The following is a 24,719-nucleotide window of genomic DNA, read 5'->3' as shown; positions in this document are numbered from 1 at the left end:
ATGATAATATTTACTTATTAGGTTTTTTTTTTCAACTGGGAAGCCGCAACTTTACATCGGAGCGCCGCAGCTACTTGCCGACCCTGACATATCATATTTTATGGCTCAGTTAGTTTTTAATACTCTTCCTCAAGACCGGCCAAACCAAAGTCCGCGGGCCAGAAAATGGCCCACCAAGGCATTTGAATTTGCCCGCGAACTCCTTAAACGACCAGCCGGCTAATATTGCGACAAATTCTAGTAGTTAGGTACAAAAAAGTGGCTCAGCGCTGCCTCGGTTTAAAAAAAAATTGCCCACCTGGAAAACATATTGGCCAGCCTCACACATTAAGTATGTTGTTCAAATCTGTGACATTCCACACGTAATAAACACATGTTAAAAAGAAACAAATGAGTCGAGTATCGCAGGTTGGGGGACCAATTGAGCCATTAAGGGTTCCGCAAGGAGCGGAACCGCCTGCTCAATTGGACGGTTAACGAGGAAACAATCTTGCACGCGCACCGCTTGCCGACGGGACTCTAGTCAATCTCTACGGTTAGGTACGGGACCCACGAGCGAGAGCGAATGATAAAGCAAACCTTGGCGTACCGGTGGTATTAGTAATTCGGTGATACTGCATTATTATTTTACGTTGAGCTCACACTAGAAAAAGGCAGGCAATTAAATCGCTCCAACCGATTGCAAGCGTCAAAAATTACAGCTGCCATCGATTTTATAGCTTGCATTTCTTCATAGTGAGATCTGTGTAAGATAATAAAGCAGTATCACCGAATTACCAAGTATCACCAGTAAGCCAAGGTTTGCCCTACTTACTTTGCCTAAGTGCATAATATATATTTAAAGGACATCATTTTTTTTCTACACGTTCTATTTAGACCGCCATTATAATTAATTCAACGACAATGTTTTGGCGTGCTTGTGCGTGTATTTGTTACTCCTGAACTCTAAAACGGTTATAAATTTGGTATGCAGATAGCTGGATATCAGAATTAACACATAAGCTACTTTTTATCCAGTTTTCATCCCAAAATCTTAACCAACATTAAATTTTGCACCGGTTTTCGCCCACAATGAAGACCACCATTTTGGGACTTCCAATGTAAATTTAGTAAAATCCCAGTTTAAATTCCCAATTTTCATCTCAATTGCACTAATAGATCTAATAGGTACTCGATTTTTGTCAAAAAATTTTATTCAACAATATTTTTATGTACGGAACCAGGTAAAAAAAAACTGCAATCCAGCTGCACCTGATTATAAATGTTTTCCGAGGGTTCAAGGCCGATGACCACTGCTTACGCATAAAGGTATAAGTGCTACATGCAGACTCAACCACAAAAACAGGATTAAATCGCTTAAAAACATCTTTTTAGTTATTTTCCTGTCTAAAATCAAGGTGTTTTTATATAGGTATACCTACTAGCTTTTGCCCGCGAGTTTGCCTGCGAAGAATTCTTTAATCGCTGTCGTCTAAAACCATGCGATTTTCTGGAATAAAAAGTATCCTACGTGTTTTATCCAGGTTAAATTATGAATTATTTGTGTGCCTTTTCCAATTCCGTTGAGCCATTTTGTTTTGGCGGATGAATAAACATTCAAACAAACAACAAAACTATCGTATTTGTAAAGGATTATACATACAACACTAGGAAAAATGTATATTTTTCTTTTCTTTTCCATATCTTATTTATGTTTTTAATTTTGCATGCACGTTTTGGCGCTGTTATAATTGTATCATAGTAGCTGATGGCGTCCAGCTGGTTTTTTTAATACTAAGTAACTTAGTTTTTATAATTCACTCTCGTTTAGGGTTTAGAATAATTCTTTTGTAAAAACTTCTTATTTAAATAAACTATATTTAGTATATTTTTTATACATTTTCACGCTAAAACGGCTGGACGGATTTAAATGTGATTTGGAACGTAGATAATTAGATCTCTAAAATAACACATAGGTTACTTTTTATCCCGATATTCCCACGGAACCTGATTGTACGCTTGCAAAAATCCCAAATTTCAACCACTAGGCCTAGCTAAAGACCTACTTCAACTCAACCAACTATGTTCCAGAAAACCGTAAGAAAATACAATGAGCAAAATTATTGGTTTGGGAGAAAATCTAGAGTTGGGAAATAAAACAGTTTGGCAAATGTAACATTTGGGAATATTTTTTCCGCGAAAAAGCAGGATACCAAAAAACTGACCCTAACTGATCTTAACTTTGTCCTCAGCCTTTCTGTGGCTTTTTATACTTCCTAATTTCATATCCTTTTTTCACATTTTTGGCCTTTTTGACAATTTCCATTGCTATTTTACGGTGGTACATATACCTATTGTATGAGTACTCGTATTTTGTGTACTTATGTATTTATTTATATATTACATTTGCATTTATTTTATTAGGTGTAGGTATTATTGTTTTTTTATTTCACCTGTGTTTTTGTTTCCGTCATCTATTTAAACACGAGTAAGTATAAAGTTCCTGTACTCAAATGGTTGTCTGGAAGCTTTTTAAGCGATAAGACCTGAATTTTGTGTCCATATACATTTTTTGTACCGTTTTGTGGTGCGCAATAAAGAATATTTCTATTGTCTTAAATGTCATCTCATGTGTCCCCGGCTTTCATTGTTCGAGAGGAAGAACCAATTTGTAGTCCGTCAGATATGGAAGTGTAAGTACAAGAGTTAATGGGTTGGGGATGTTTTGACTGTCCTCTAGGATGTGGCCATTTGGGCAATTGAGTCGCATTAGATGTTTAGACTTTGGGACGTGAATCCTTCGTAGATTTGTAGGAAAATGCGACGGACACAGATTTTAAAATAGGACAGACCCATCTTGTCCTACAGAAGGCCATTCGGTCAGAAAGTTCTCGAAGGGAGACCGCAGACCGGCAAGCGCAGTGTAAAACGTCCGCCAATGAGGTAGACCTGGACGAGGATGGCCTTGTTAAAACCGCGGGTCTATTGAAGTCGCTGAAGAAGTCGTTGAAGTATGGATTGAAGCCGCTTCCAACCGAAGCAATTTGAGGTCTATGGGGCATGCATGTCCAACAGTGGACGTCCTACGGCAGATATTAAATGATATTGTAACGGATAACTCACGTCTTAAATCGAGTTTAGCTCGACATGTTTCCGTAACTACTAGTAGACGGGTGACTAACGAAACTATATTTACGTCGCTACCTACACTGTCCGTCTGTCTGTCTATTAGTTATAGGGTCGTATCGGTTATATCTCAGGCACTATTTCTGTCAAAATCATCATTCAATTTATGTCAAAATCATGTCGAACGATATACATAATATATGACTGCAATTGACTTAAAAAAGAGAACGTGATTGAAAAATAGTGTATTGTTGTAGTAAATAATCTTATTTTTTTTCTATATAATTATTTCATTTTCATTGCATTCCCTTTAAAGTTCACTATCCACATATGTAGCGAAAATGATATCTTTACATCTACAGATGTAAGAGGTGCGTACCTATTCGTATATAGTGATACTTGACCATTATCATGGGAACATTATCACCATCATTAAAATTTCTACACATTTTTATAAAAAAAAATATTAATCGTAGTTTAATAAGTCTTATCCGTCTTTTTTTTTTTATTCGACTGGTTGGCAAACGAGCAAGTGGGTCTCCTGATGATAAGAGATCACCACCGCCCATAAACATCTGCAAAACCCCTGGTATTGCAGATGCGTTGCCAACCTAGAGGCCTAAGATGGGATACCTCAAGTGCCAGTAATTTCACCGGCTGTCTTACTCTTCACGCCGAAACACAACAGTGCAAGCACTGCTGTTTCACGGCAGGATTAGCGAGCAACAGATGATGGTAGCAATCCGGGCGGACCTTTCACATCCATCAATCATCTTTAGTAATAAGAGAGTGTTTAGATCATTTTCAGCACCACGACCTCTCGTCCACTTTGCTGCTGCCTATACCTAGTCCCATGGTTGGGCAGAGGCCTCTCTTCGAAATGGCTATCCTATCGAGTCATTTTTTTACCACAGATTATCGACAAAACGTTAAAATATAAATAACTTTTAACTGGTGTCAGTTTACTACTTAATTGCAATCTCGTCACCAATAAAAAGCTGTTTATAAAGGACACCCGACCCTGAACAAACAAACACTTTAGTGGCAATATAAATAAAAATAAAACTAACGACTGATAATATACTATTCATAAACATTATCTGCGAAGGTTTGAACTAAAAAAAGTTTCTTTGGTTTAATTCCCTAACGACTCGGTTAAAGTTGAACTCGGGCGGAAACGTGACTAACTGAGATAAAGCAGAATGTTTTCCTTCATAACAATAGCTGTTTCTCTCTGATAAGAAACTAACAGATGTGGTATTGAGTTGTTGTCACTTTATGGAACAAGTGACAAGCGCCTGACGACATCGTGAGAATTGCTGGCAACCCGTGGATGCAAGTGGCGAGCTGTCGTTCATTGTGGCGTTCTAAGGGGGAGGCCTTTGTTCAGCAGTGGACGTCTTCCGGCTGATGATGATGACGACAAGTGCCAGAAGACCCTTGCTGAGCGGCCCGTCAGCTGGACCTCTCTCCGGTAAGCTGTAAAAGCCATCTGAGGCTAGCAACAGTCCGTTCGAAAAAAATCACCAGAAGAATAGATCAGCACAAAATTACAGGAGGTTTAAAATAGCCTAATGGCTTCGAGAAGAGTATGGTACGGCCAAAACTTTATTTTGCTCGACTTGGCGGGGGCACTGTCGTGCCCCGAGATAAGTTACTTGTAAAAAATTACATGCAACTTACAGTTTATTAATATAGACCTCTGCATTAAACAATCAATTATGTAAATGGAGATTGATTAACTTTTTGGGAGTTAGACCAAGTGCTGGCCAGACTAAACACACAGTGCAATAAAATTATGCTCCTTAAGCTAACACTAGACTGATAACTGTACTTTATTGTACGTAAATCACATGAAAATATTAGTTAACAAGAGAAAGAGATGTAAAAGGCGAACTTCACCCTTACAGGGGTCTCTTCCGGTTAACTCAGTTAAATGAGAGTCTTTTACTTCCTGTACAAGTCATCGAATTATCGGCCAAATTAAAACAGTTTCGACCTTTTATTTTATCGCATAGTAAACCCGCTGCAGCTTATGCCTTAGCCCACACAAGCAATATTAAATTGTAACCAGATATATTTTATCATTTTTCTGTGCAGGACAGACAAACGATAAGACCGACGTGTTTCGCAACTTTATGTTAGCCATATTGAAATGCATTAATTACAATCCAGAAATTAGAATTCATATGTTCACGAAATGATAAAAAAATATGTTGTAACTTGAATAGATTTATCTAAACTGAATCAAACAGGCGCGTTTAGTAACATAATGTTGTGTTGACAATGTAGTTAAGTACCTACGTCAAAAAATGACTGATTGACTGACAGACAGACAACACACAGCCTAATCTATAACTATAAAAGAGTAAATTGATTGAATAGAGTGAGTGACTGATAGACCGAAATAATAGACATAAAATTAAGGAGGGTTGCACCGAATTCCCACCGTATAGAGTTAGTCTTTTTTAGTTCAGGGGCAAAATCTTGGGCACAAACTAGTGTTAAATATGAGTATAAAAATCACTATTGACTGGCCAACGCTCAGCTGTAGTTCGTGGACAGGTCCAGCTGAAATTTTACTAAGCTTCATTTGTGATGTAAATTTTGATATCAAACTATAAAAATATGTCGCTACTTAAAGACATTTCAGGTCACTTGTCAGAAACGCGACAACTCAAAACACCTTGTTCTATTAACCTACGTATACTGCCTATAGTGTAGGTATTTGTTTAGCAAATAGCATGCCGTGTCAGCACTAAGCAAGTATCTAGTCCGCTGTAATTATAAGTCGTAGCGTGGTCGCATGACGGCGATGTCGTGGGCAATATTGGCCATATGTCCTGCGATAGCAGATAATGACGGCTAATAAGTGCCTGTCTTCCATCGTTGGACGTAGTGATGTACCAGCAGGAAGGGGAATATCGATAGTTTCACGTGCGATATGGCGACGCGCAGTGAGATGTATTCGCTGCGATATACCATGATAAGAGAGTGATTACGTGTTTTTTTTTTACTTAGAAAAGTAAATAGGGATTAGAATCATCATGATCAAATAAAGTAATAATGTTTAATTATACTTCTGAAATGAATGCATAACAAATAAAGGAAATATTTAGCGACCAAAAAAGTGGTGAATAATTTCAAACGAAACTCAATTTAGTTATTTCTCTATCTATTTTCAACCACGTTTTGCTTCATAGAGGCAATCAAACTGTGTGTTCAAATAAAGCTGAAATAGAACACATTTCTATGTAAAAAAAATGGAATCAATTTAGCAATCAACTCCCAATCATCGTTTTAGAACTGTTATTCCCAGCATTGTCGTTTCTTAAAAAAATAGAGTCTCAAAACTATGTCAAATAATATAGACTTCTCTTGAAATTAGAAGTTAGTTTGAAACAGGTGCTCAAACCTGTTTTGATACAAAATGTAGTACATACACGAGCTGAAGTGAAACAAAACCTTGTAAGAAGGTTCCGTCCTGTACAGATTCAGTTGCTTCAACTCTATAGTACAAGCCTGGGTGGTTTTAACGTGGCCCACCACGGCATTTGAATTTTCCCGCCAATGCGTTGATCAGTCAGCCTTTCTTTCTGTATAATTTTAAAAGTTAAGTACTTATAACAGCGGCCGACGCCATCTCAGACTTAAACAAACTTATAACACCCCTCTTTTTCGTCGGGGTTAAAAATGCCCACCAAGAAAATCTATAGACCAGCCTTGGTGCGTTATTGATATCGATATACACGAAGTCCTCGCCCATCCCTAAGCGATCTTATCTCCGGTTTTTATTCTGGCGATACTCGTAGATAAGCTGAAATGTTCTTTTTCATAGAACCATAATGGCTTCGGAGGCACGCTATCCGATGCCCATAACTTATGCATACTGATTGCTTAGCTTCACCCTTTACCGGCGGGTTTTTGTTGGTATTATTGATTTAGGTGTAATGAAGCTGTCAAAGTTGTTAAACACTCCCACAACACGGGGTCGAACCGGTGACACCAGATTTTCGGAAAACTTTGTCATTTCAATCATAAAACAATAGTAAAAAACAAAACACCTTTATCCCTGAAAACCAGGATATTTTTTTAATCACAGCACTACAAAAAAACTGTCACTACGAGTATGTCAACAATGTGAACTATTTCCATACCAAGTTTCATTTAAATCGGTTAAGCGATTTAAGCATGAACAAACAACTGAGCTATTTTCGCATTTATAATATTAGTAAGGAAGGGTAAGGATATCTTCTTACTAAACTTACTTCTTACTTAATATTATAAACGCGAAAGTTTGTATGGATGGATATTTGTTTGGATGTATGTTCGTTACTCTTTCACGCAAAAACTCCTGAACGGATTTGAATAAAATTTGGCACACAGGTAATTATATACTCTGGATTAACATCCCATTCCATTTTTTATCCCGATATTCCCACGGGATAGGGATAAAATCTCGAAATAATAACAGCTGGGTTTAGAATCATAAAATTTGGTATGTAGGTAGCTGGGCATCTGGAATAACACATAAGCTACTTTTTATCCCGTTATTCTCACAGGAAAGGGATATAAAATCTTGAAATTTTAATAGCTGGGTTTAGAGCATTGAAATTTTGGATAGTTGTTCTTGACACAACCTCAATAAAGACCACGATGTAAATTTTGGGAATTCCCAGAGGAATTTTGCAAAATCCCGGAATTTCAATTGTAACTACTAGATCGAATAGTTTAGGCGTGCGAAGCCGCGGGTAAACTCTAGTTTGTAAATACAACGCAATAAGTGCCTTAATTTGTTCAATTAGCACAATGCACAAGGCTGATTCTCCCGAATCAGCCAGTTATTTACATTTAACTTACACCTGTCATTCAAGTGAAGTGTTTTTTTTTTTCGTGAGTCCTAGCGTACTTTCTAAAGACCAAATAAATTGAGAGAATAACTGCCAAAAATGTACTATGCAAAGTACAAATTATTCAAATGAAGACTTTAATCATACTTACTTGAGTAATTTCCAAAATTGCGAATTTTATGACTAGATCTCATCTAGATCTTAAATACTCGTACAGTCAATTAGATAAAGTCGGAACTCAGGAAAATTTAGAAGTCGGTTGGTAACTAAAGTAAATATTTTACTTTGAAAACTCAAGATAACTGATATGATGACAAGTCGTAGGTGATTTCAAATTGATTAATGAATCTAACATTAATTCCATGTTTAGTTTATGATTAAGATGATTTATGGATGCTACTTAAGTAGGTAAACGTTTGATTTGTTGACTTTTTACTAACTATGTAGAGTCAGATTTATTTCATTGTTTGTTTCTAATCGTGTCAGATAATTTTGACACACTTTCAGACAAAAATAACAACCTAAAGTGGCAGTGTTTATGGGAGTCGCGTCAATTGTGCCTGTCTTCCACAAATTGTAAGCGTCTAGCTGACATTTTTGTCTCTGGGACAAAACCATACCTTATGGTCATTAACAACTGAAACTAGAAGGTAGAATTCGAAAAATACAAACACAACTTTAGATTATTTAGGTAATGAAAACGTTTCGTATTATATTGTAAAACTTTGATTCGAACGTGTATGTAGCTTAGATTATATCAGACTTACAAGGCAATCATTTCAATGCCTACACGCCCATTATTTATGTTTCAGCCTTCACCTCCATGACAGCCGCCATTTTGATTTGGAACTGTCACGTTCGATTCTTGGCGGGAAATGCTATCCGACTCAATCTAGCATGCCTGCGCGCTATTATAGTACTGCGGACTTTGGCTTATTAAAAATTTAATGGACACTTTGGTATAGCCTCCTGATGACCAGTGTCCTTTATAAAGGACACTGGGCGTTTGAACATTAAACTTTATGACAATGACATAAAGTTTATAATGTTCATAAATCAAAAATTTGACTTGGTCGTCAGGAGGTTAAATACCCAGGGTTAACAAAAAAGTTAGGTATTGCTGTAAAAAGTGATATTTTTTTACAAACATTTCAACTTTAGGTATCTCAGTTGTTTATTACTTTAATTTAATCGCCATGTACAGTCCCTACGGAAGGAAGTATTTAAAAAGGTCTTATTAAATTTAATTTTGGTATTATTGAGTTAATAAATATACCTACGGTTACTATAAACAATTACCTACTTTGCTCACCTACGACCTTACGATAGCTACGTTTATGCAACAAATGTGTGTTCATACACCTTCACCTCCACACTAAAAAACAACAAAACTCTCTGAACTAAAATACCTACTCGAACACTTTCTGAGGATGAACTCTGTTCAGTGTCGTGGTGGTGATATTTGGGTATATGTGATTCGTGTGTGTTTTTTTACCCCCGACGCAAAAAGAAGGATGTTATAAGTTTGACCGCTATGTGTGTCTACTATGTAAACGGGTAGACTGATTTTAATGCGGTTTTTTTTATTTGTAAGCAGGTTTTTTACAGTGTGGAGATGGAGAGCTGTGTGAATAAACATGTGTTGCAATATCTATTGCAACACATGTACATCTGTACCTAGCTATCATAAAGTTTCTGGCTTTAATCTAATGTATTCCTTTGACGACCAGATGGCCTAGTGGTTAGAGAACCTGGCTACGAAGCTTGAGGTCCCGGGTTCGATTCCCGTGTCGGGGCAGATATTTGTATGAAAAATAGGAATGTTTGTTCTCGGTTCTTGGCTGTTTAATATGTATTTAAGTATGTATATAACTATATAATTATATTTATCCGTTGCTTAGTACCCATAACACTAGCTTTGCTAAGCTTACTTTGGGACTAGGTCAATTGGTGTGAATTGTCCCGTGATATTTATTTATTTATTTATTCCTCGTAAGTCCCACTGCTGGGCAAGACCCCTTGCAAGTAAATTACACCGAGATAATTATCTTTGCGCGTGCGCCATATGGCCGGTAACCATAAGTCACCGGCACGGAAACGCGGCCAGGGGTGGTTCCCACGCATTCCTGCACTCCCCTTTGACCATGTGGTGGTTATTCTTATTACAGCAATCGTTTGGTCAATTAAGGGTTGAAGCTTGTAGCTATAGGTGACCCGCTGCACATGCTAGCGGGGTCTTAGCACAAAGCACAAATATTTCAGAAGTCAATCTCCATACAAGTGCGCTCGAGCAACGCACACATAGACACTGCTCACGGACACGATATCTCGGACCGGTTGGGACCAGTGCGAGCGCGAGTGCCATCCGCTTGAGACACGCGTCTGTGAACTTTTTTGTGCAATAATAGAGCAATAAAAAAAATATTATAACTATCGTCGTAACATATTTTCTGTGACCAATTTATACTATAACAATGACATTAAAATTAAAATATTTTAGTTATTAATTTATATTTCCATTCTTCCCTTTTCATTCTCAACAATAAATCAAACAACTAGATACGAGTGCCACTACCACGATAGTTTTTTGGTGCATAAGCCATAGTTGACAACCTTAGAGCGACCGCCGAGAGAGATTGACTTCTGAACTATCTGTGTCTTAGGCCGAGACCACACTGGTAAGGCAACATGTTAATTACCTAGGTCAGAAAAATCCATGGCGATCACGTTTATCGACTACTCACTATGTAAAATGCAATTAGAAAAATTATAAATTCGTCGCTGCTGTTAATGCGGACACTAATAATTCGGGTCGCCGTCGCATCGCTGTCGCGTCGCCGTCGCTTTACCAGTGCGGCCTCGGCCTTAGGCTGCGAATGCGATCAAGCGTTTCTATTGGTTCTTCATGACAAACACATTTCTTGCACATATCGCTCATCAAACAGAACAACGACACAATTGCAAAAGTCTTTAAAGCATTGTATTGTAGTTTCCACAATTTTCGACTTTTAAACTCACTTTTTGTCGGTCCCGAACTGATTGCTCCTTTCATCCACTGAAAGGTTGGCGGGTAGAGATCCCTTAACGGGATAAGCCCGCCTTTGTACAAGTATCTCAAAGTTTGTCGATTGTATTTTGTTTCTTTTCTTTTTTACAATATAGAGTTTACGTATGTACATACATACAATTGCTTTGTGACGCTTACACAAGAAAGTCATTTAAGGATATCGAACCGTAAATTTATCGAAAACTTGTTTTCTTGTAAATATGTCATTGTGATGTTGGATGAGCGATATACAGTGGAAACGCAGCCTTTGGTTCGAATATTAGAAAAGTCACTTGTTTGATTAATATGAAAAGGTACCTGAATCATGAATGATATATTTTGACCCCCGGCAAAAAGTGTATTGTAAATTTGACGCCAATTTCTGTCTGTGGCTTCGTAGCTCCCAAACGGTTGAACCGATTTCGATGCCGGTTCTTTTAGTGTCTAACGAATTGCTTTGCGGTAGTTTTTAGCTATGTTTCATTAAAATCGGTTTTGCCGTTTTCGAAATATTGAAGTTTGAAGTTCAATGTTCCTGCGCTTCGACTCTAGCCGTAAGGTAGATCCGTTGTTTTACAGTTGACTTTTTTTTAAATTGCGCTAAGCATAAATTCTTAAGCCGTGATACACGATTAGGACTATGTAGTAAGGCGGGCGTCACACTGCAGGCATGTTACTGCGACCTGTTGAGTTCCACCCGTATTGCACCGCTAGTGTTGTGCTAAGCTGCTACCGATACCTACCTATACCAATATTTCAATCCCAATTTTATTTTTAAAACCATTTTTATTTGGTCACTATACTTTCTATTGACTGTACTAGCATTGTCATCTATCTAGCCTAGATATGGATACCTTTCAAATCAATTCGATCTCTGATGGTTTACCATGAATACCAACAATTCAAGGAGAGTCACTGGTCTGTTGCCGGCCTTTAAAGGAAGTATAAACACTTTTCTTGAAAGCCCCAATGTCATAACTGTCTAGAAACACTGCTGACGGAAGTTAATGTTCCTGTACCACAATTTTACTGTACCTCTATATATATGAGTATTTCTCAAAAAGTTGTCCCGTCATGAAATTGTCAATAAATCAGTTTGTCAAGAAATTATTAACACTAAGGACGAGATCAAAGCATAAACTGCATAAAACATCCAAAACATCTTGGCGTCAGGAAAACGTCAGGAAACATTGTGAGAAAAAAAATCGTAATTTTGTAACTACTTACATCGAAACTTTCTATTGGATCCAACAACAAAGATTATCTGACTTTTTATCAACTTTATCACAAGGTTTTGTATATATTTAAACACAATATTACTTATTTTTGTTTTGAAATAGCGTCAGATTTTTTTTTAGTAAGTAGACAAACCTGAAAGGAGGAAACCTGCACAAACCTGCGAAGCGATTCAATGGTGCGTGCGAAGTTCCCAATCCGCACTGCCCGCGTGGAAACTATGGCCCAAGCCCTCTTGTTCTGAGAGGAGGCCTGTGCCCAGCAGTGGGACGTATATAGGGTGAAATGAAGTAATTGAAAATGGGCAACTTTTTAGAAATAGTCATGTATCATAATCAAAATTAACTTGCAAGATTGGAAGCAAACAAGAAATAGGACGAGCTAAATAAAGGCTTGTTAAAGGGATATTATTTTTTTTTTTACTAAAGATCAATGTGGTTTAGACTCGGCATATACCAAACAACACTAGTAAAGTAACCCCTGTGCGCTTAGCGTGACCGCCGTCGTTTTTACGGAAACGCTTCTTTCCTGCGTCCGGTTTCCCATAGTGAAGCGATTTGCCAGGTGCTTATGAAATATCAATTAAGTAAAGAACATGCATCACAAAATGCGAACTATGGAGAGAAATATAATAATAAATAAATTCATTTATTTCGGGCAACTTGGCCCATACAATAAATACCTTACAGGCTAACATACATATTTATAATCAATAATATTTAAAACTAATTTGGTGACAAAACGGCGTGACCCCTTTCATATGCTCGAGGTTTCTGCGCGGTAGTGTTTATCAATGTGTGGGTGACCCCGGAGGTCGCAAAGCCTCTTTAGAGGGGTCGCGAGGCTACCATCAATTGCTGGGAAAACTACTTCAGTAATAAAATAAAAACACAATTAGTTTTAAAGTGTTTATTAAGAAAAAATGTTAACCAAATGATAATATTCTTCACAAAATAAAATACATGAAAAAAAGCAACGGGTAGGGGTCGTGTCATAAAAAATTTGAAAACACTGCTCTACGGGATAGAAACTGAAGTAAGGAAATACGCAGAAGAACGAGGGTCACCGACATTGCCAAGCGAATTAGCTCGTTGAAATGTCAATGGGCAGACCATATTTACATACTTAAGTGTGTGTGAAGTTCCCAATCCGAACTGGGCCCGCGTGGGAACTGCGGCCAAAGCCACCTCATTCTGAGAAGACGCCTGCGCTAAGCCGTAGGCGTATATGGGTTGGGATGATGATGATTTTGATGATAATGATGAAATATAGTTAATGTATATTGCCGAAAAACATTTTCTTTCTTTCTTTACCTCGTTGAGTTTCTTGTCAGATTCTTCTCAACAGAGATTCGCCGAACTTATTTTTTCTACATCCACAAGTGCTTGTTATAGCCTAAACTCAATAAAGATATTTGGACGTTGACTTTGACTGGGTAAAGCGAGCAAAGACACAGGTGAAAGCTAGTAGGGTGAAAACTATAAAAATGGGGTCTCCACATTGCTTATTCATGATAGGAAATTACCGGAATTCATAAATGCATTGCGATACTGTTGGGGTGGGAACTGTTACTGACCTGTTATAATTATAGAATGGAAATACTCGTTAGTGATTATTTACTGCGGTTACAAGATAAACAATTTAAATAGTATATTTTTATCGAGGGACTAAAATAAGCCAATATATACCCGAGGTTAGCCACCCGAGCTTTAGCGAGGGTGTCTATTTATCCGAGGGTTTATATTGACTTTTAGTCTCGAGGTGAAAACTCTGTTTTTCACTTCGATTGCGCGAAAACATAGTAATTTCTTTGAAAGAATTAATGCGTTTCTTTTCTTATTCCTCCAGTCCATAAAACTTTCATAGGTTTTTAAATAAATCTTTCTAGATTTCGGCGGCAAAAGATTATCTATTATGTCTTTTGCTCTTTGCTCGACATCATAATTTTCACTATCACTTGACGACATTGTGAGATAAACAATATATAATCGTTTATGATTTCGCCTCTACAACAATTTCAAAGTTTTCGTATATTTTTCCACAGACACAGATATAACAAATCGTAACGGCGTCCATACACACTGGAATAAATTGGCGCCACCTTCTATGAAAAACATAGATGACCACGTAGACTAAGAACGTAACATTTTCGTCATGAAGTGTACACTATTTCTTATGCCAAAAACTAAGCAAGTACCTGGCTGTTTGGGTGTCACTCGAAGTAAATTGAAAATTCTTTCACTCCCTAGGGACTAGGTATCACTTACTCGCGCTCGTAGGCTATAATTGACCTGCTTGCATGGAAGTGGCTTATTTTATGCTTGTCGTTATGTGGTGTTCTAAGGGCAGGCCTTGGTTCACCACGTCTTGCGGCTGTTTTTTTTTTAGTTTTTTCAGCCCATACTTAAAAAACTTTCGCAACTGAAAAGCATAGTCCATCGACCTTAATATAAACTTTAGCATAAAGACCCGGAAGTGTAACAATGGGAGCCGCTTGACCGATTGTCATTTGTTCAAATCTCGAAATGACCACAAATTACAGTCAGTACAAGTCATTACAAGCAGCGAAAAATGATGGCGGCCCATTTTGAACTTTATTTGCTGAACGGTAAGCCGCTGCGTGGTCTAAGGATGCGTGCGTGTGTGTTAGCTAGTGTGAGAAATGTTAGTGTAATATAGGAAATTGGGATTTTTGGGAAGTGTCTGGCTATTGCTTGAGTTTTAAAAAAACATTAGGTAATACATGGTGTTAAAAAAATCCTGTACTATAATTTAAGCCACATTAAGGCTATTTTAAAAAAAATAGTTGGTTTTGTATGGAAGTTGAGCCACAAGAAGTTATCTTCATACAAAACAACTTATTTACTTTCGAATGTGTATTAGTTATCCTTATGTGGGTTAAATGTACAGCATGTTGCACACAGTGCACGATGGCCGATGAAACTGATTACCCACAACTTCTTATTTACTGGAATTTCTACTTACTGGACAGTTACACGAAAGATGGCCGATGAATATTGATTTTAATTGTTATTTCACACAATTGGCATTGGTCTCAAAAAAACAATGTTTATTTTTATTTTTTATTTTTTCATAAAATAGGCGAATTTAAGACACCTATTTGAAGGATTTTGGTTTTAGTTGCATTTTAATTTTTTACCCTATTTAGAAGTTACCGGAATAATAGCTAACCATAGTTGCCATGGCGTTAAAAACTACGTTTTTCGTTGCGCATCACAATTATTTAAAAAAAACTTAGTGTTTTCTGTCACCTGGCAGTGTTAGAATTAGGCGGTTTAGTTATAAAACGTTTACTTACGATGAAAGTCAAACAAAGGTCAAACGTTATTTTGCAAATATAAGCACGATCAATTAGTATTTTTTTACAAAAATGTTATAATGATTAATTATATTCCTCGATGGTTAATTAACCTATTCCTCGAATGCTTTATTAAATTCTAAAACATTGACAATTTGTGATCACAACATCAGCATGCTATATTCACTTGTGATATCACGTACTTTATTGCTATATGGCTAAATATAGTAAATTCGATCATCTCACATAAGGACGTCTTGCTTTGCTGTCGATCATCGACGTGTGTCGAACAGTTGTTGTCATCGTTAAAAATGCCACAGTGAACGACAACTTGCCACTTAAATCCATCGTTGCTGTCACCATGAGCCAGTTTTGTGCCCCGTACAGCCAACCTAGCGGGAGGCCTGCCAACGTTAAGTGTCCCGGTTCGCGGTCACCACTCCAAAACAATTCCCCTCGAATGGTTTGATCTTCTTTTAACGACGTGGCTTGCAAATTTCCATTTCATTTTTGACTCATTCAATTCTTCAAGCTACATCGCCGACGGTGAATAAAGTATCCATATATCCCATTTTTTTTTTAATTTATGACGTTGGAAGCAGTCTACACTTCCACTGAACGTAGATAATAGTTAGTGTTTAGTTTTGTAACTAAGGGACCCATACATCCCTGTATTATTTTTATTATTTTTTTGTATTGTTTTCTTTATATAATGTATATAGTTTTGAAGTATTTTATTTATAATTATTTTTGTTGAAAAATGACTATCTGCCAAGTTTCTTGCGGCGCATTCTTCTTGGCAATGATGGTCTTTCCGAAAGCGCTGGTAGTTTAAAAAATGACGTGTAAAAGTACCCATTGCGGCCTATTTACTGAATAAATGATTTGAATTTGAATTGGAAAAACCTGCAATCATCTTTCAAATAACTAATAAGGAGCGAACGACTTTTAAAGATTTTCCTCTTACTTCGTATGACTTAAAAAGGGCATGTGCACCAAATGATTAAGGTACCTAACTAACTGAAAATGTTTAATATTAATGCACTAATTTAATTTTTCCTCATAATCTTAATTATATAGTAATACCTATGTTGCGGTAGCATATTAAATGACGGCAATCGCTGTAACACATCTTGTGAGTCATTGGAACCCAACAATACACAAGTTGTGCAAATTGGAAAACACAAAACAATGACTTGAGGGGGAAATACTTACGTTAATCTATATTCGGTCATTTATTGAATCAAGGCGTTACTTTGCGGAGGTCCATATCAATGAACTAAAACAATTAGTTTGCTCACCCGCGACCTTATGATACAAGTAGCTACGTTTATGCAAGAATTGAGTGGCCATGCAGTTTCTCCACCTCCACGCCGTAAAAACACGTACATATCACATAAACCGAACTATCACCACCACCACAGTACACTGACTCGTTTAAAACTCAGCCGAAGCTCATCTTCGGAGCAAAAAGATGAAGATGAGCTCTGGTAGCGTTCTAAACTTGTCCATGTATCGGTGGTGGTGATAGTGGGGTTCGTGTGTGTTCTTACAGTATGGAGGTGGAGAAACTGCATGAACACACATTTCTTGCATGAGCAATATAATTGTTTTAGTTCATTAGTTCTATATTCGGTATTTTGCGATACGATAGAGAAGTGTAAAAATAAAGAAAGTCTTTAATCAAAGGCTACTGATGTCATATTATTGACATTCCATACATCTGCCAAAGAAATCATAGCGAAACCGATTATAAAAACTGAATCGCGTACTTGCGTTTGTGGTGCTCATTATGATCTAAACACTCTTATTACGTTAGTAGTAGAGTCGAGTGTCGTTCATTATGAGCACCGTAACCGGTCAACCACTTCTGCTGACTGTTCATACAGACATGGAAAGTGACTTAGTTTCGTAATGTAGAGAGAGATAGAGACATGATTTGCACGGGAGCGCCAAAGTTCGCATACTTTTCGCTAGTCATACTGTAATTTTTATTTTATTTATTTCAAAGAAACTTACACAGTACCTATAACAAGTCAACACTAAGGCACTGCGCAAGACAAACACTGAGAAGAGAGAAAGACATTGAATGACAATACAACAAAACAACAATTCATAATTTTCTTACACATAAATAAAAGGTATAAAAAAACATTAAAAAAAATTAAGCACAGGTGCACAACCGTACATCCATCATCTCACAGAACCTTAAACATTCATCACATACACTATTCCATCGACCATCAAACACGTCACACACTGGAGCTGATGCAACATGGCCATTAAGAAGGCACTGCGCGCGAACCAGCGGCGACTGCCTTCGAGCAACGGTACGGACCGCCAGTAGGGGGTTATTGCGTGGCCAGAACTTGGTCAAGAGAGGAACATGTAAGCACACAAGATGCGCCAGAATCCCCGAGCAAAGCGCCGCAAAGCATAATCAACAGAGAATAGTTACGCTTGACTTCTAGAGAATTAAACCCCAGTACGCCGAGCAGGAATTTCGTTGGGTACAAGAACGGGTAGTACCCATAGGTTTTCAACAAAAACCTTATGAACGCTTTTTGGATTTTCTCTAGAAGTAAGGCGTTAGTAGACTCATGCGGATTCCACACCACAGAGGCCGACTCGAGCTTACTCCTAACCAGAGCAGAGTACACCAGTTTTATCACCGCTGGATCCGTGAATGCTTGTCCGAATCATCTTTATCATATTTTTTTCCCACCTTTAATTTTTCTGAAATTTTAAAATGATCACCTATACAAAACTATTACTGGATTCAAAGAAAAAGAATTATGATACTGTCAAAAATTACATTCGGACTTTCAATGAGTACCTATGCGAGCCGATATGGATCCGATTTGTAAGCAATCACATTTTTGGTGACACACTGGGCTTTTCCGTATAACCTAAACGTGATGCTTCACGGCAGCACAAGCAGGCGAGCCGTGACGGCGGTCGCAAGTGGCTGGTCACGCCATCGGAAGCAGCGCCTATTGATACCATCTCATTGTGATCCAAATTGCGGCCGGATGTTGCTAGAGACGCGAGATGAACGAGTGTCCATTGCCTCAAGGTAAAAAAAACCGATTAGAAATGGGGTTGTTGCCATATTGAAAACAAATGAAAGAATGGTCCTTGTGCCATGATAAAAAAATGTAGAGTATCCGTTGTCAATGCGGCTTATGTTGAAAAAAAAAGTTAGTACCTACCCAAGCCCTCTTGTTCTGAGAGGAGGCCTGTGCCCAGCAGTGGGACGTATATAAGCTGGGATGATGATGATGACCTACTACATGATTTAAAATAAAAATAAATGAATAATGATATACCTAAATGTTGCTAGAGACGATACGATTGAATGAACGTTTTAAACGGTTTAAAGTAAAAATATACAGAGGTAAATATGACGAAGGGACAAATATGATGATGAAGTCAGAAAAAACCCGTATAAAATATTGTGAATCCCACTAACAAAGGTAATTCAGTGCAAAAGTGTCAAGAAGATACCCAATCTCTCACTTATGCAAGCCCTTTTAAACAGGCAACATATATACTGTAAAATAAAAGTGAAGTAGGTATATAATTAAAAGATAAAATTCACTTACTCTATGCACCACCGACTCACACAACCAAACGATAACTCGAACATAAACGTAAAATAACAACACACAAAATAAAAGAAGTGTAAAAACCAATGCAAGCTCATTGCATTTTTATGCTCTCTTAACTAGAGGCCTTATAATATTGTCTAACGCATTTGCAATCACAATCGTTTTCACCACTTCATTCTGTCACACGGCGTAAGACGAGGGTAGAAAGAGACGGCAAATGCAATCGCGAACGTCAGCGCGTTAGACAATACGGCCTTAGGTAACTTCACAAAAGTCACGATCTCACTCAAATTCTTATAAGAAAACAAACGATCCGGCTAGTACATTCCCGTATCGTAGCATACAATGGAGCCGCGAAATTCGGCGTGTCTCACAGAATTATTTCTGTCATTTTTACATTGTCCACCTGTAACGGAGTCACGCTCCAAAAGGAATTAATTCCGTTACATGTAGCTTTTGTTAGGTGTGTCCATACTATACATATCTACATCTAAATATGTAAACTATGCTAGCAGAGTAGGTATAATTAATTTTATCTCGCACACACATTCATACGCATGTGTAGGTTATTCTGTTGGTGAATTTAGTTAGATGGTATGAAGAAAAACATTTATAATTTATTGAATCAGGTGTTACTTTGCGGAGGTCCATATCAATGACTGTAAACAATAACTTACAATTACTTTGCTCACCCGCGACCTTACGACATGCAACATTTTTTTTTGTTCAGATTTTTGTGTTATTTGTGTGTTCGTTCGTGCAGTATGGAGGCAGAGTGTATGAACACACATTTGTTGCATAGACGTAGGGTAATCGTAAGTTCACGGGTGAACAAAGTATTGGTTTATAGTTCGTTAATACCATTTATGGTCATTAGAGAAATAACGATTCGACTTTGTATCGATAATCGAACTTTTATAATTTATGATAGCATCTTCGGATTTTATTGAATATTTAGTTCTATATTTGGTTAATCGATGTAAGAACCATGTCACTGATATTATTGTTGTATTAATATTTGAAAGGTAGAGTCGATTTGTGTAATGATAGTAATTTTGATATTGGAACGTTGCTTTAGTTAATTACTTAGGTTTTAGTCTAGTTCGTAAAAATATCAATAAATAGGTACTAATGCGCGGGGTGCCACCGTTACGAAAGTAACTACCTACTCACCCAACTAGTGGGACCATTTATGACTTATAACCGTTATTTGAACCATGTAGGTACCTACTTTTTCGTAAATTAAGTAATACAAAAATTATTGTAAAATTGAGATTTTTCGCAATAAATTGAGTAGATTACTTTTGAATTATCAATTTGAATTTGATGCAAAAATAATGTAAACAATAGTGCCCTATCTTTTTGTTTTATCGAAAAATGCTTTAAAAATTAATGACTAATACGTATGAAACCATAACAATAATAAATATATTTTTTGAAAAAGTATTTTTCGATAAAAAGACACGTCAAGATTGTTTACTTTATTTCTGAGGAAATTCAATTAAATATCTCGACGCACTCGTAAGCGCATGTCTAAAGTCATTCGTAACGTTAAGGGCTGTGCGCGCGCGCAGCCGGCCGCGCCAGGCAGGTGTGTGATGTGACGCTCCCCTCTTTGTTGCAGCACGGGCAATGCGGCGCTGGTAGCGCGGGGGGGCCCAGCCCGCCGCCCGTCCGGCCAATCGCGGCCCGTCTCGCCTATGATGTCATCGGAGGAGGAGGCCGACTCACACGCGCCCTGCTCCGATAAGCTCCTAAAGAAACAGAAGCGCGCGAGACAGCGCGTGGACGCCGGCGAACCCCGCAATTCTTATTCGACTCTCGCGACGAACGGACCTGCGCCCGCGCGCTCCGCACCAATGAGTGGCGGTATCTACGGCGCCATCTTCGAGGGCCGCCAACACTTTGGCCTCTTCGGCCCCGGCTACGCGCAGGCTGAGATGCTTAACGAACTACTCGGCCGCCCGCCAAAGCAGGACGACGCTGGCGACGAAAACGCCTCCGGAGGCATCGCGCACCGCGTACTCCGCGATATACTACAGTCCCGCTCAAAAGAACTCATGCGGCTCTCACCGGACAATAATAACGTGATAGCTAATAATAACAACGATGAACCTAAAAGTGAAAAGCGGTCGCCCGAGCGGCCGACTTCGCGGGATTCGCGGACGGATCTCGACGAAGCTTTGTTGGCGCTTGACAGTGCGGGAAACTCGCGTGCATCGCCGTCGCCGGCGCCGCTGCCGGCCGAGCCGCTGCTCGCACCCAAAGCCGAGCCCGAGGACCGCGACAGCGACGCGCAACGAGCCTCACCGCGCCCGCAGGATGTGAAACGTGCCCGTGTTGAGAATATAGTGTCGACGATGCGTGCCAGCCCCGCGCCACAACCGCAAGTCAACGGCTGCAAGAAGCGCAAGCTCTACCACCCGCAACAGCACGACGGCGCGGCCGAACGCTACGGCACCAGCCACAGCAGCGCACACACCGTCACCGACGACTCCGACGACGACGGTGACCGGCCCCCAATACAACAAAAGTTAGTAGAAAAGAACGCTTTAAAATCCCAACTCCGAACCATGCAAGAGCAACTCGCCGAAATGCAAGAGAAATACGTGCAGTTGTGCAACAGAATGGGACAAGATTCGGAGACGAACGACAACGATGGTGCTTCTAGTGACGTGGAACATATCGAAGACCCGGTGCCGAAGTCGGAGCCGCCGTCCCCGGTGAAGGAGATCGCGCCGCCGCTACCGGCAAGCGCACCGCCCAACATGCTGTCGGTAATGAGCAAGATGATAGGTGCGAAGATGCACGGTCACGCGGGGCACCCGCACCTGCCGCCCGGCTTCAACGGCGTGCCGCTGCTGCCACCGCTGCCGCCCGGCGATCTGCACCCGCACCACCCACACCTCAACAACGCCGCGGCCATGTACCTTAACGTCAGCCAGAAACTGTTTCTAGAACAAGAGGCCCGCATGAAGGAAGCGGCTGAACAACAGAACCTCCAGCAGCAGAGGCCGCAGTCGAATCAGCACTCGCCTCAGCAGCGGCAGCTCGGCCAGACGCCCAAGCCGCCGCACTCCTCGGAGCTCGCCGAGCGGTTGGACGCAATCCGCAGTAACGCCGGCTCCGTTGGCTCCGTGACCGGCGCCGATCTCGAAGGTTTCGCTGAAGTCCTCAAGAACGAGATCTCGGCTTCCCTCGCGAGCCTAATCGACTCCATCGTGACGCGCTTCGTGCACCAGCGCCGGGTCATGGGCAAGCAGACGGAGGCGGCCGCAGCGGCTGCTGACCAGCTCAACAAGGACCTGATGCGGGCGACGCGACTGATCGAACGGAAGTCGCCGCAGCCGAAACCGCCGGAGAGGCCGACCGGCCCGATGCCAGGTAACCAACCCGTCCACCACCAGCCGCCGAACGGCGTGACCTTCCTGTCGCATAACCCGATGCTTATGAATCAAATAAACGGGTCCCGCGCGCCGGGCGGCGCGGCCTTCCCGCTGCACGGCGAGGCGGGCCTGGGCCACTCTCACGTCCGCCCTCCGACAGGCCTGTTCCAGACGCCGCCGAAGCCGCTGGCGCCGATGTACGGCCCGATGAACGGCCACTTCGAGCGCGAGCCTAACCCCGAGCAGAACGAGGCGTTGAGTCTGGTGGTGACGCCCAAGAAAAAGCGCCACAAGGTCACTGACACGCGGATCACGCCGCGCACGGTCAGCCGGATCCTCGGGGAAGGCGTGGGGCATTCGCCGGAGAGCAAGTTCCCGGAGTCGCCTTCGCCACGGCCTTACCACGGCGGCATGGCGCTGCCGACTTCAGTGGCGATACCGAACCCGTCTCTACACGAGAGCCAGGTGTTCTCTCCGTACTCGCCGTTCTTTGCCGCGGGTGGAGGGCTGGCGCGGTCCCCGCCGGCGCCCGAGAGGGACTCTCCTCCCTTGCCACATGCGCCGGCCCTGCTGCACCCCGCGCTGCTGGCTGCCGCACACCACTCCTCGCCGGACTACTTGCGGCATCACCACGCGCACGTTCCGCATCACCTCTCCATGCCGCATCACCCGCACATAGATTCTCACGACCCGCATTCAGACTGCAACTCAACGGACCTACCTTACGACGGAGCACAGCCTACTATATCCTTTTTAAATAGAACATATATAACTTTATCTTTCTTACACTTTTCAGCCATTGATGACAGTCAACGAATCATTAGTCATAAGAAAAATAGACCAATACTAGTATTCGTATTGCATAATTGCACACAATTTCTGCGAACTTTTCGAAAAAGATCAAAATTGCACGCACGCATTAAAATTCCGAGGCCAAACGGGAGCTAGCGAAAACGATATTTATTTTGTCAAATAAATAACGTTATTACGACAAATGAGTCGCTTCGTTAACTTGATAACGCGTCTTGGATCCGTACAATAGGTATGCAACCCTCTTTTCCTCCTGATTACACGCGTACCAGCTAATTATGTCACCGATAGGGAACGTTTGCGGTTTCTTAGCTCAGCCCCGTTTTCCTACAGGCCACGTTATATCCCAACCAATAGGATAAAATAACGCTTCTTACACTAGCGAAAATAAATTTATCTCACTAAATTTCAAAAATGAAAGATTAGACGTCTCATTTATAAGTTGCTGAATCACGCAGAATTGGTTGAACGGATTAGGATCATGTTTTACAGATAGATCGTACCTAACCTACAATACAAAATAGAATCGTTTTTATTCCGTAAAGAGGCATAGTTCCCGCGATACGCAAAATTTATGCAGGCATAGTTTTTTAAAAGAAATCTACAATAAAAGTGATTCCACGATGGGTATCACATATCTTCTACGAGGTATTTGACCCGAGCTTCCGACTTAGCCGGCCGACCTCTGTAACCCCACAACTGCTGCGGTCGCCGTGTTCCTACGATTCCCACACGATTTAATTCAGTTTCAATTTACGGCTAAGCACACGTAAAATACTTAAAGCCAGTTTAAGAGTCAAAGAAATTCTTCAAAAAAGTCAAATTTCTTGCTAAATTAAAAGCTACTGACAATAGTCGCAAAAGTTTAAAAAAACAACTCCTTAGTAGACCTCCTTAAATTCAATTAACTGTATATAAAAACCTATGTAACATCAAGTACCTGTTTGAAGCTAATATAAAAAAAAATGCATAACTCTTCCTTTCGAGTACGTACTCGGCTAAAATCACTAGGAACTATCCTTTGCTGGCCGTACAGAGTAGATATCGGCTAAGGCATTTATAAGATTAGATGCTAATGGATTATGTTTTTCTAGTGCTTCCACCTGCGACGTAATGCGGGATAGGCCATCTAATCAGATTTAAACCTTTGCTTTTTAAAGAAAACCATATATAAAACAATAAAAAAACACTTTTAAATGAAAAAACGACAGTCGCGAATAAAATTGGACTTAGAATGTAATAAAATATTCAAAATTCTCGGTACATGTTAGCTGGATCAGATGGCACCTTACTAATTCGATATTTTCACGAGGATCTTCTGGGCTACTACGAAACTCGAAACTCGAAGTTCATGTC

At 40.0% G+C, this 24,719-nt stretch overlaps 1 protein-coding gene across 4 annotated transcripts in view; it reads left to right on the top strand.

The window, feature by feature from the left end:
• The window catches only part of pros (homeobox protein prospero), a 233,701-nt gene that overhangs the window by 180,070 nt on the left and 28,912 nt on the right, over positions 1-24,719 (top strand). For 2 of the 4 annotated variants that reach the window (XM_074094581.1, XM_074094580.1), the window contains exon 4: positions 20,792-23,840. In XM_074094581.1, coding sequence (XP_073950682.1) covers positions 20,868-23,501 — 2,634 coding nt within the window. In that variant the 5' untranslated portion in view covers positions 20,792-20,867 and the 3' untranslated portion in view covers positions 23,502-23,840. Of the gene's footprint in view, positions 1-20,791; positions 23,843-24,719 lie in introns of those variants that run through there. The other 2 variants (XM_074094582.1, XM_074094583.1) reach the window with 2 other exon arrangements.

This window comes from Choristoneura fumiferana, chromosome 11, assembly GCF_025370935.1.
Source record: "Choristoneura fumiferana chromosome 11, NRCan_CFum_1, whole genome shotgun sequence".
In the NCBI taxonomy this organism is placed as follows: domain Eukaryota; kingdom Metazoa; phylum Arthropoda; class Insecta; order Lepidoptera; family Tortricidae; genus Choristoneura; species Choristoneura fumiferana.
The sequence above is the reverse complement of the archived record's forward strand: the minus strand, read 5'-3'. Positions and strand labels throughout refer to the sequence as shown.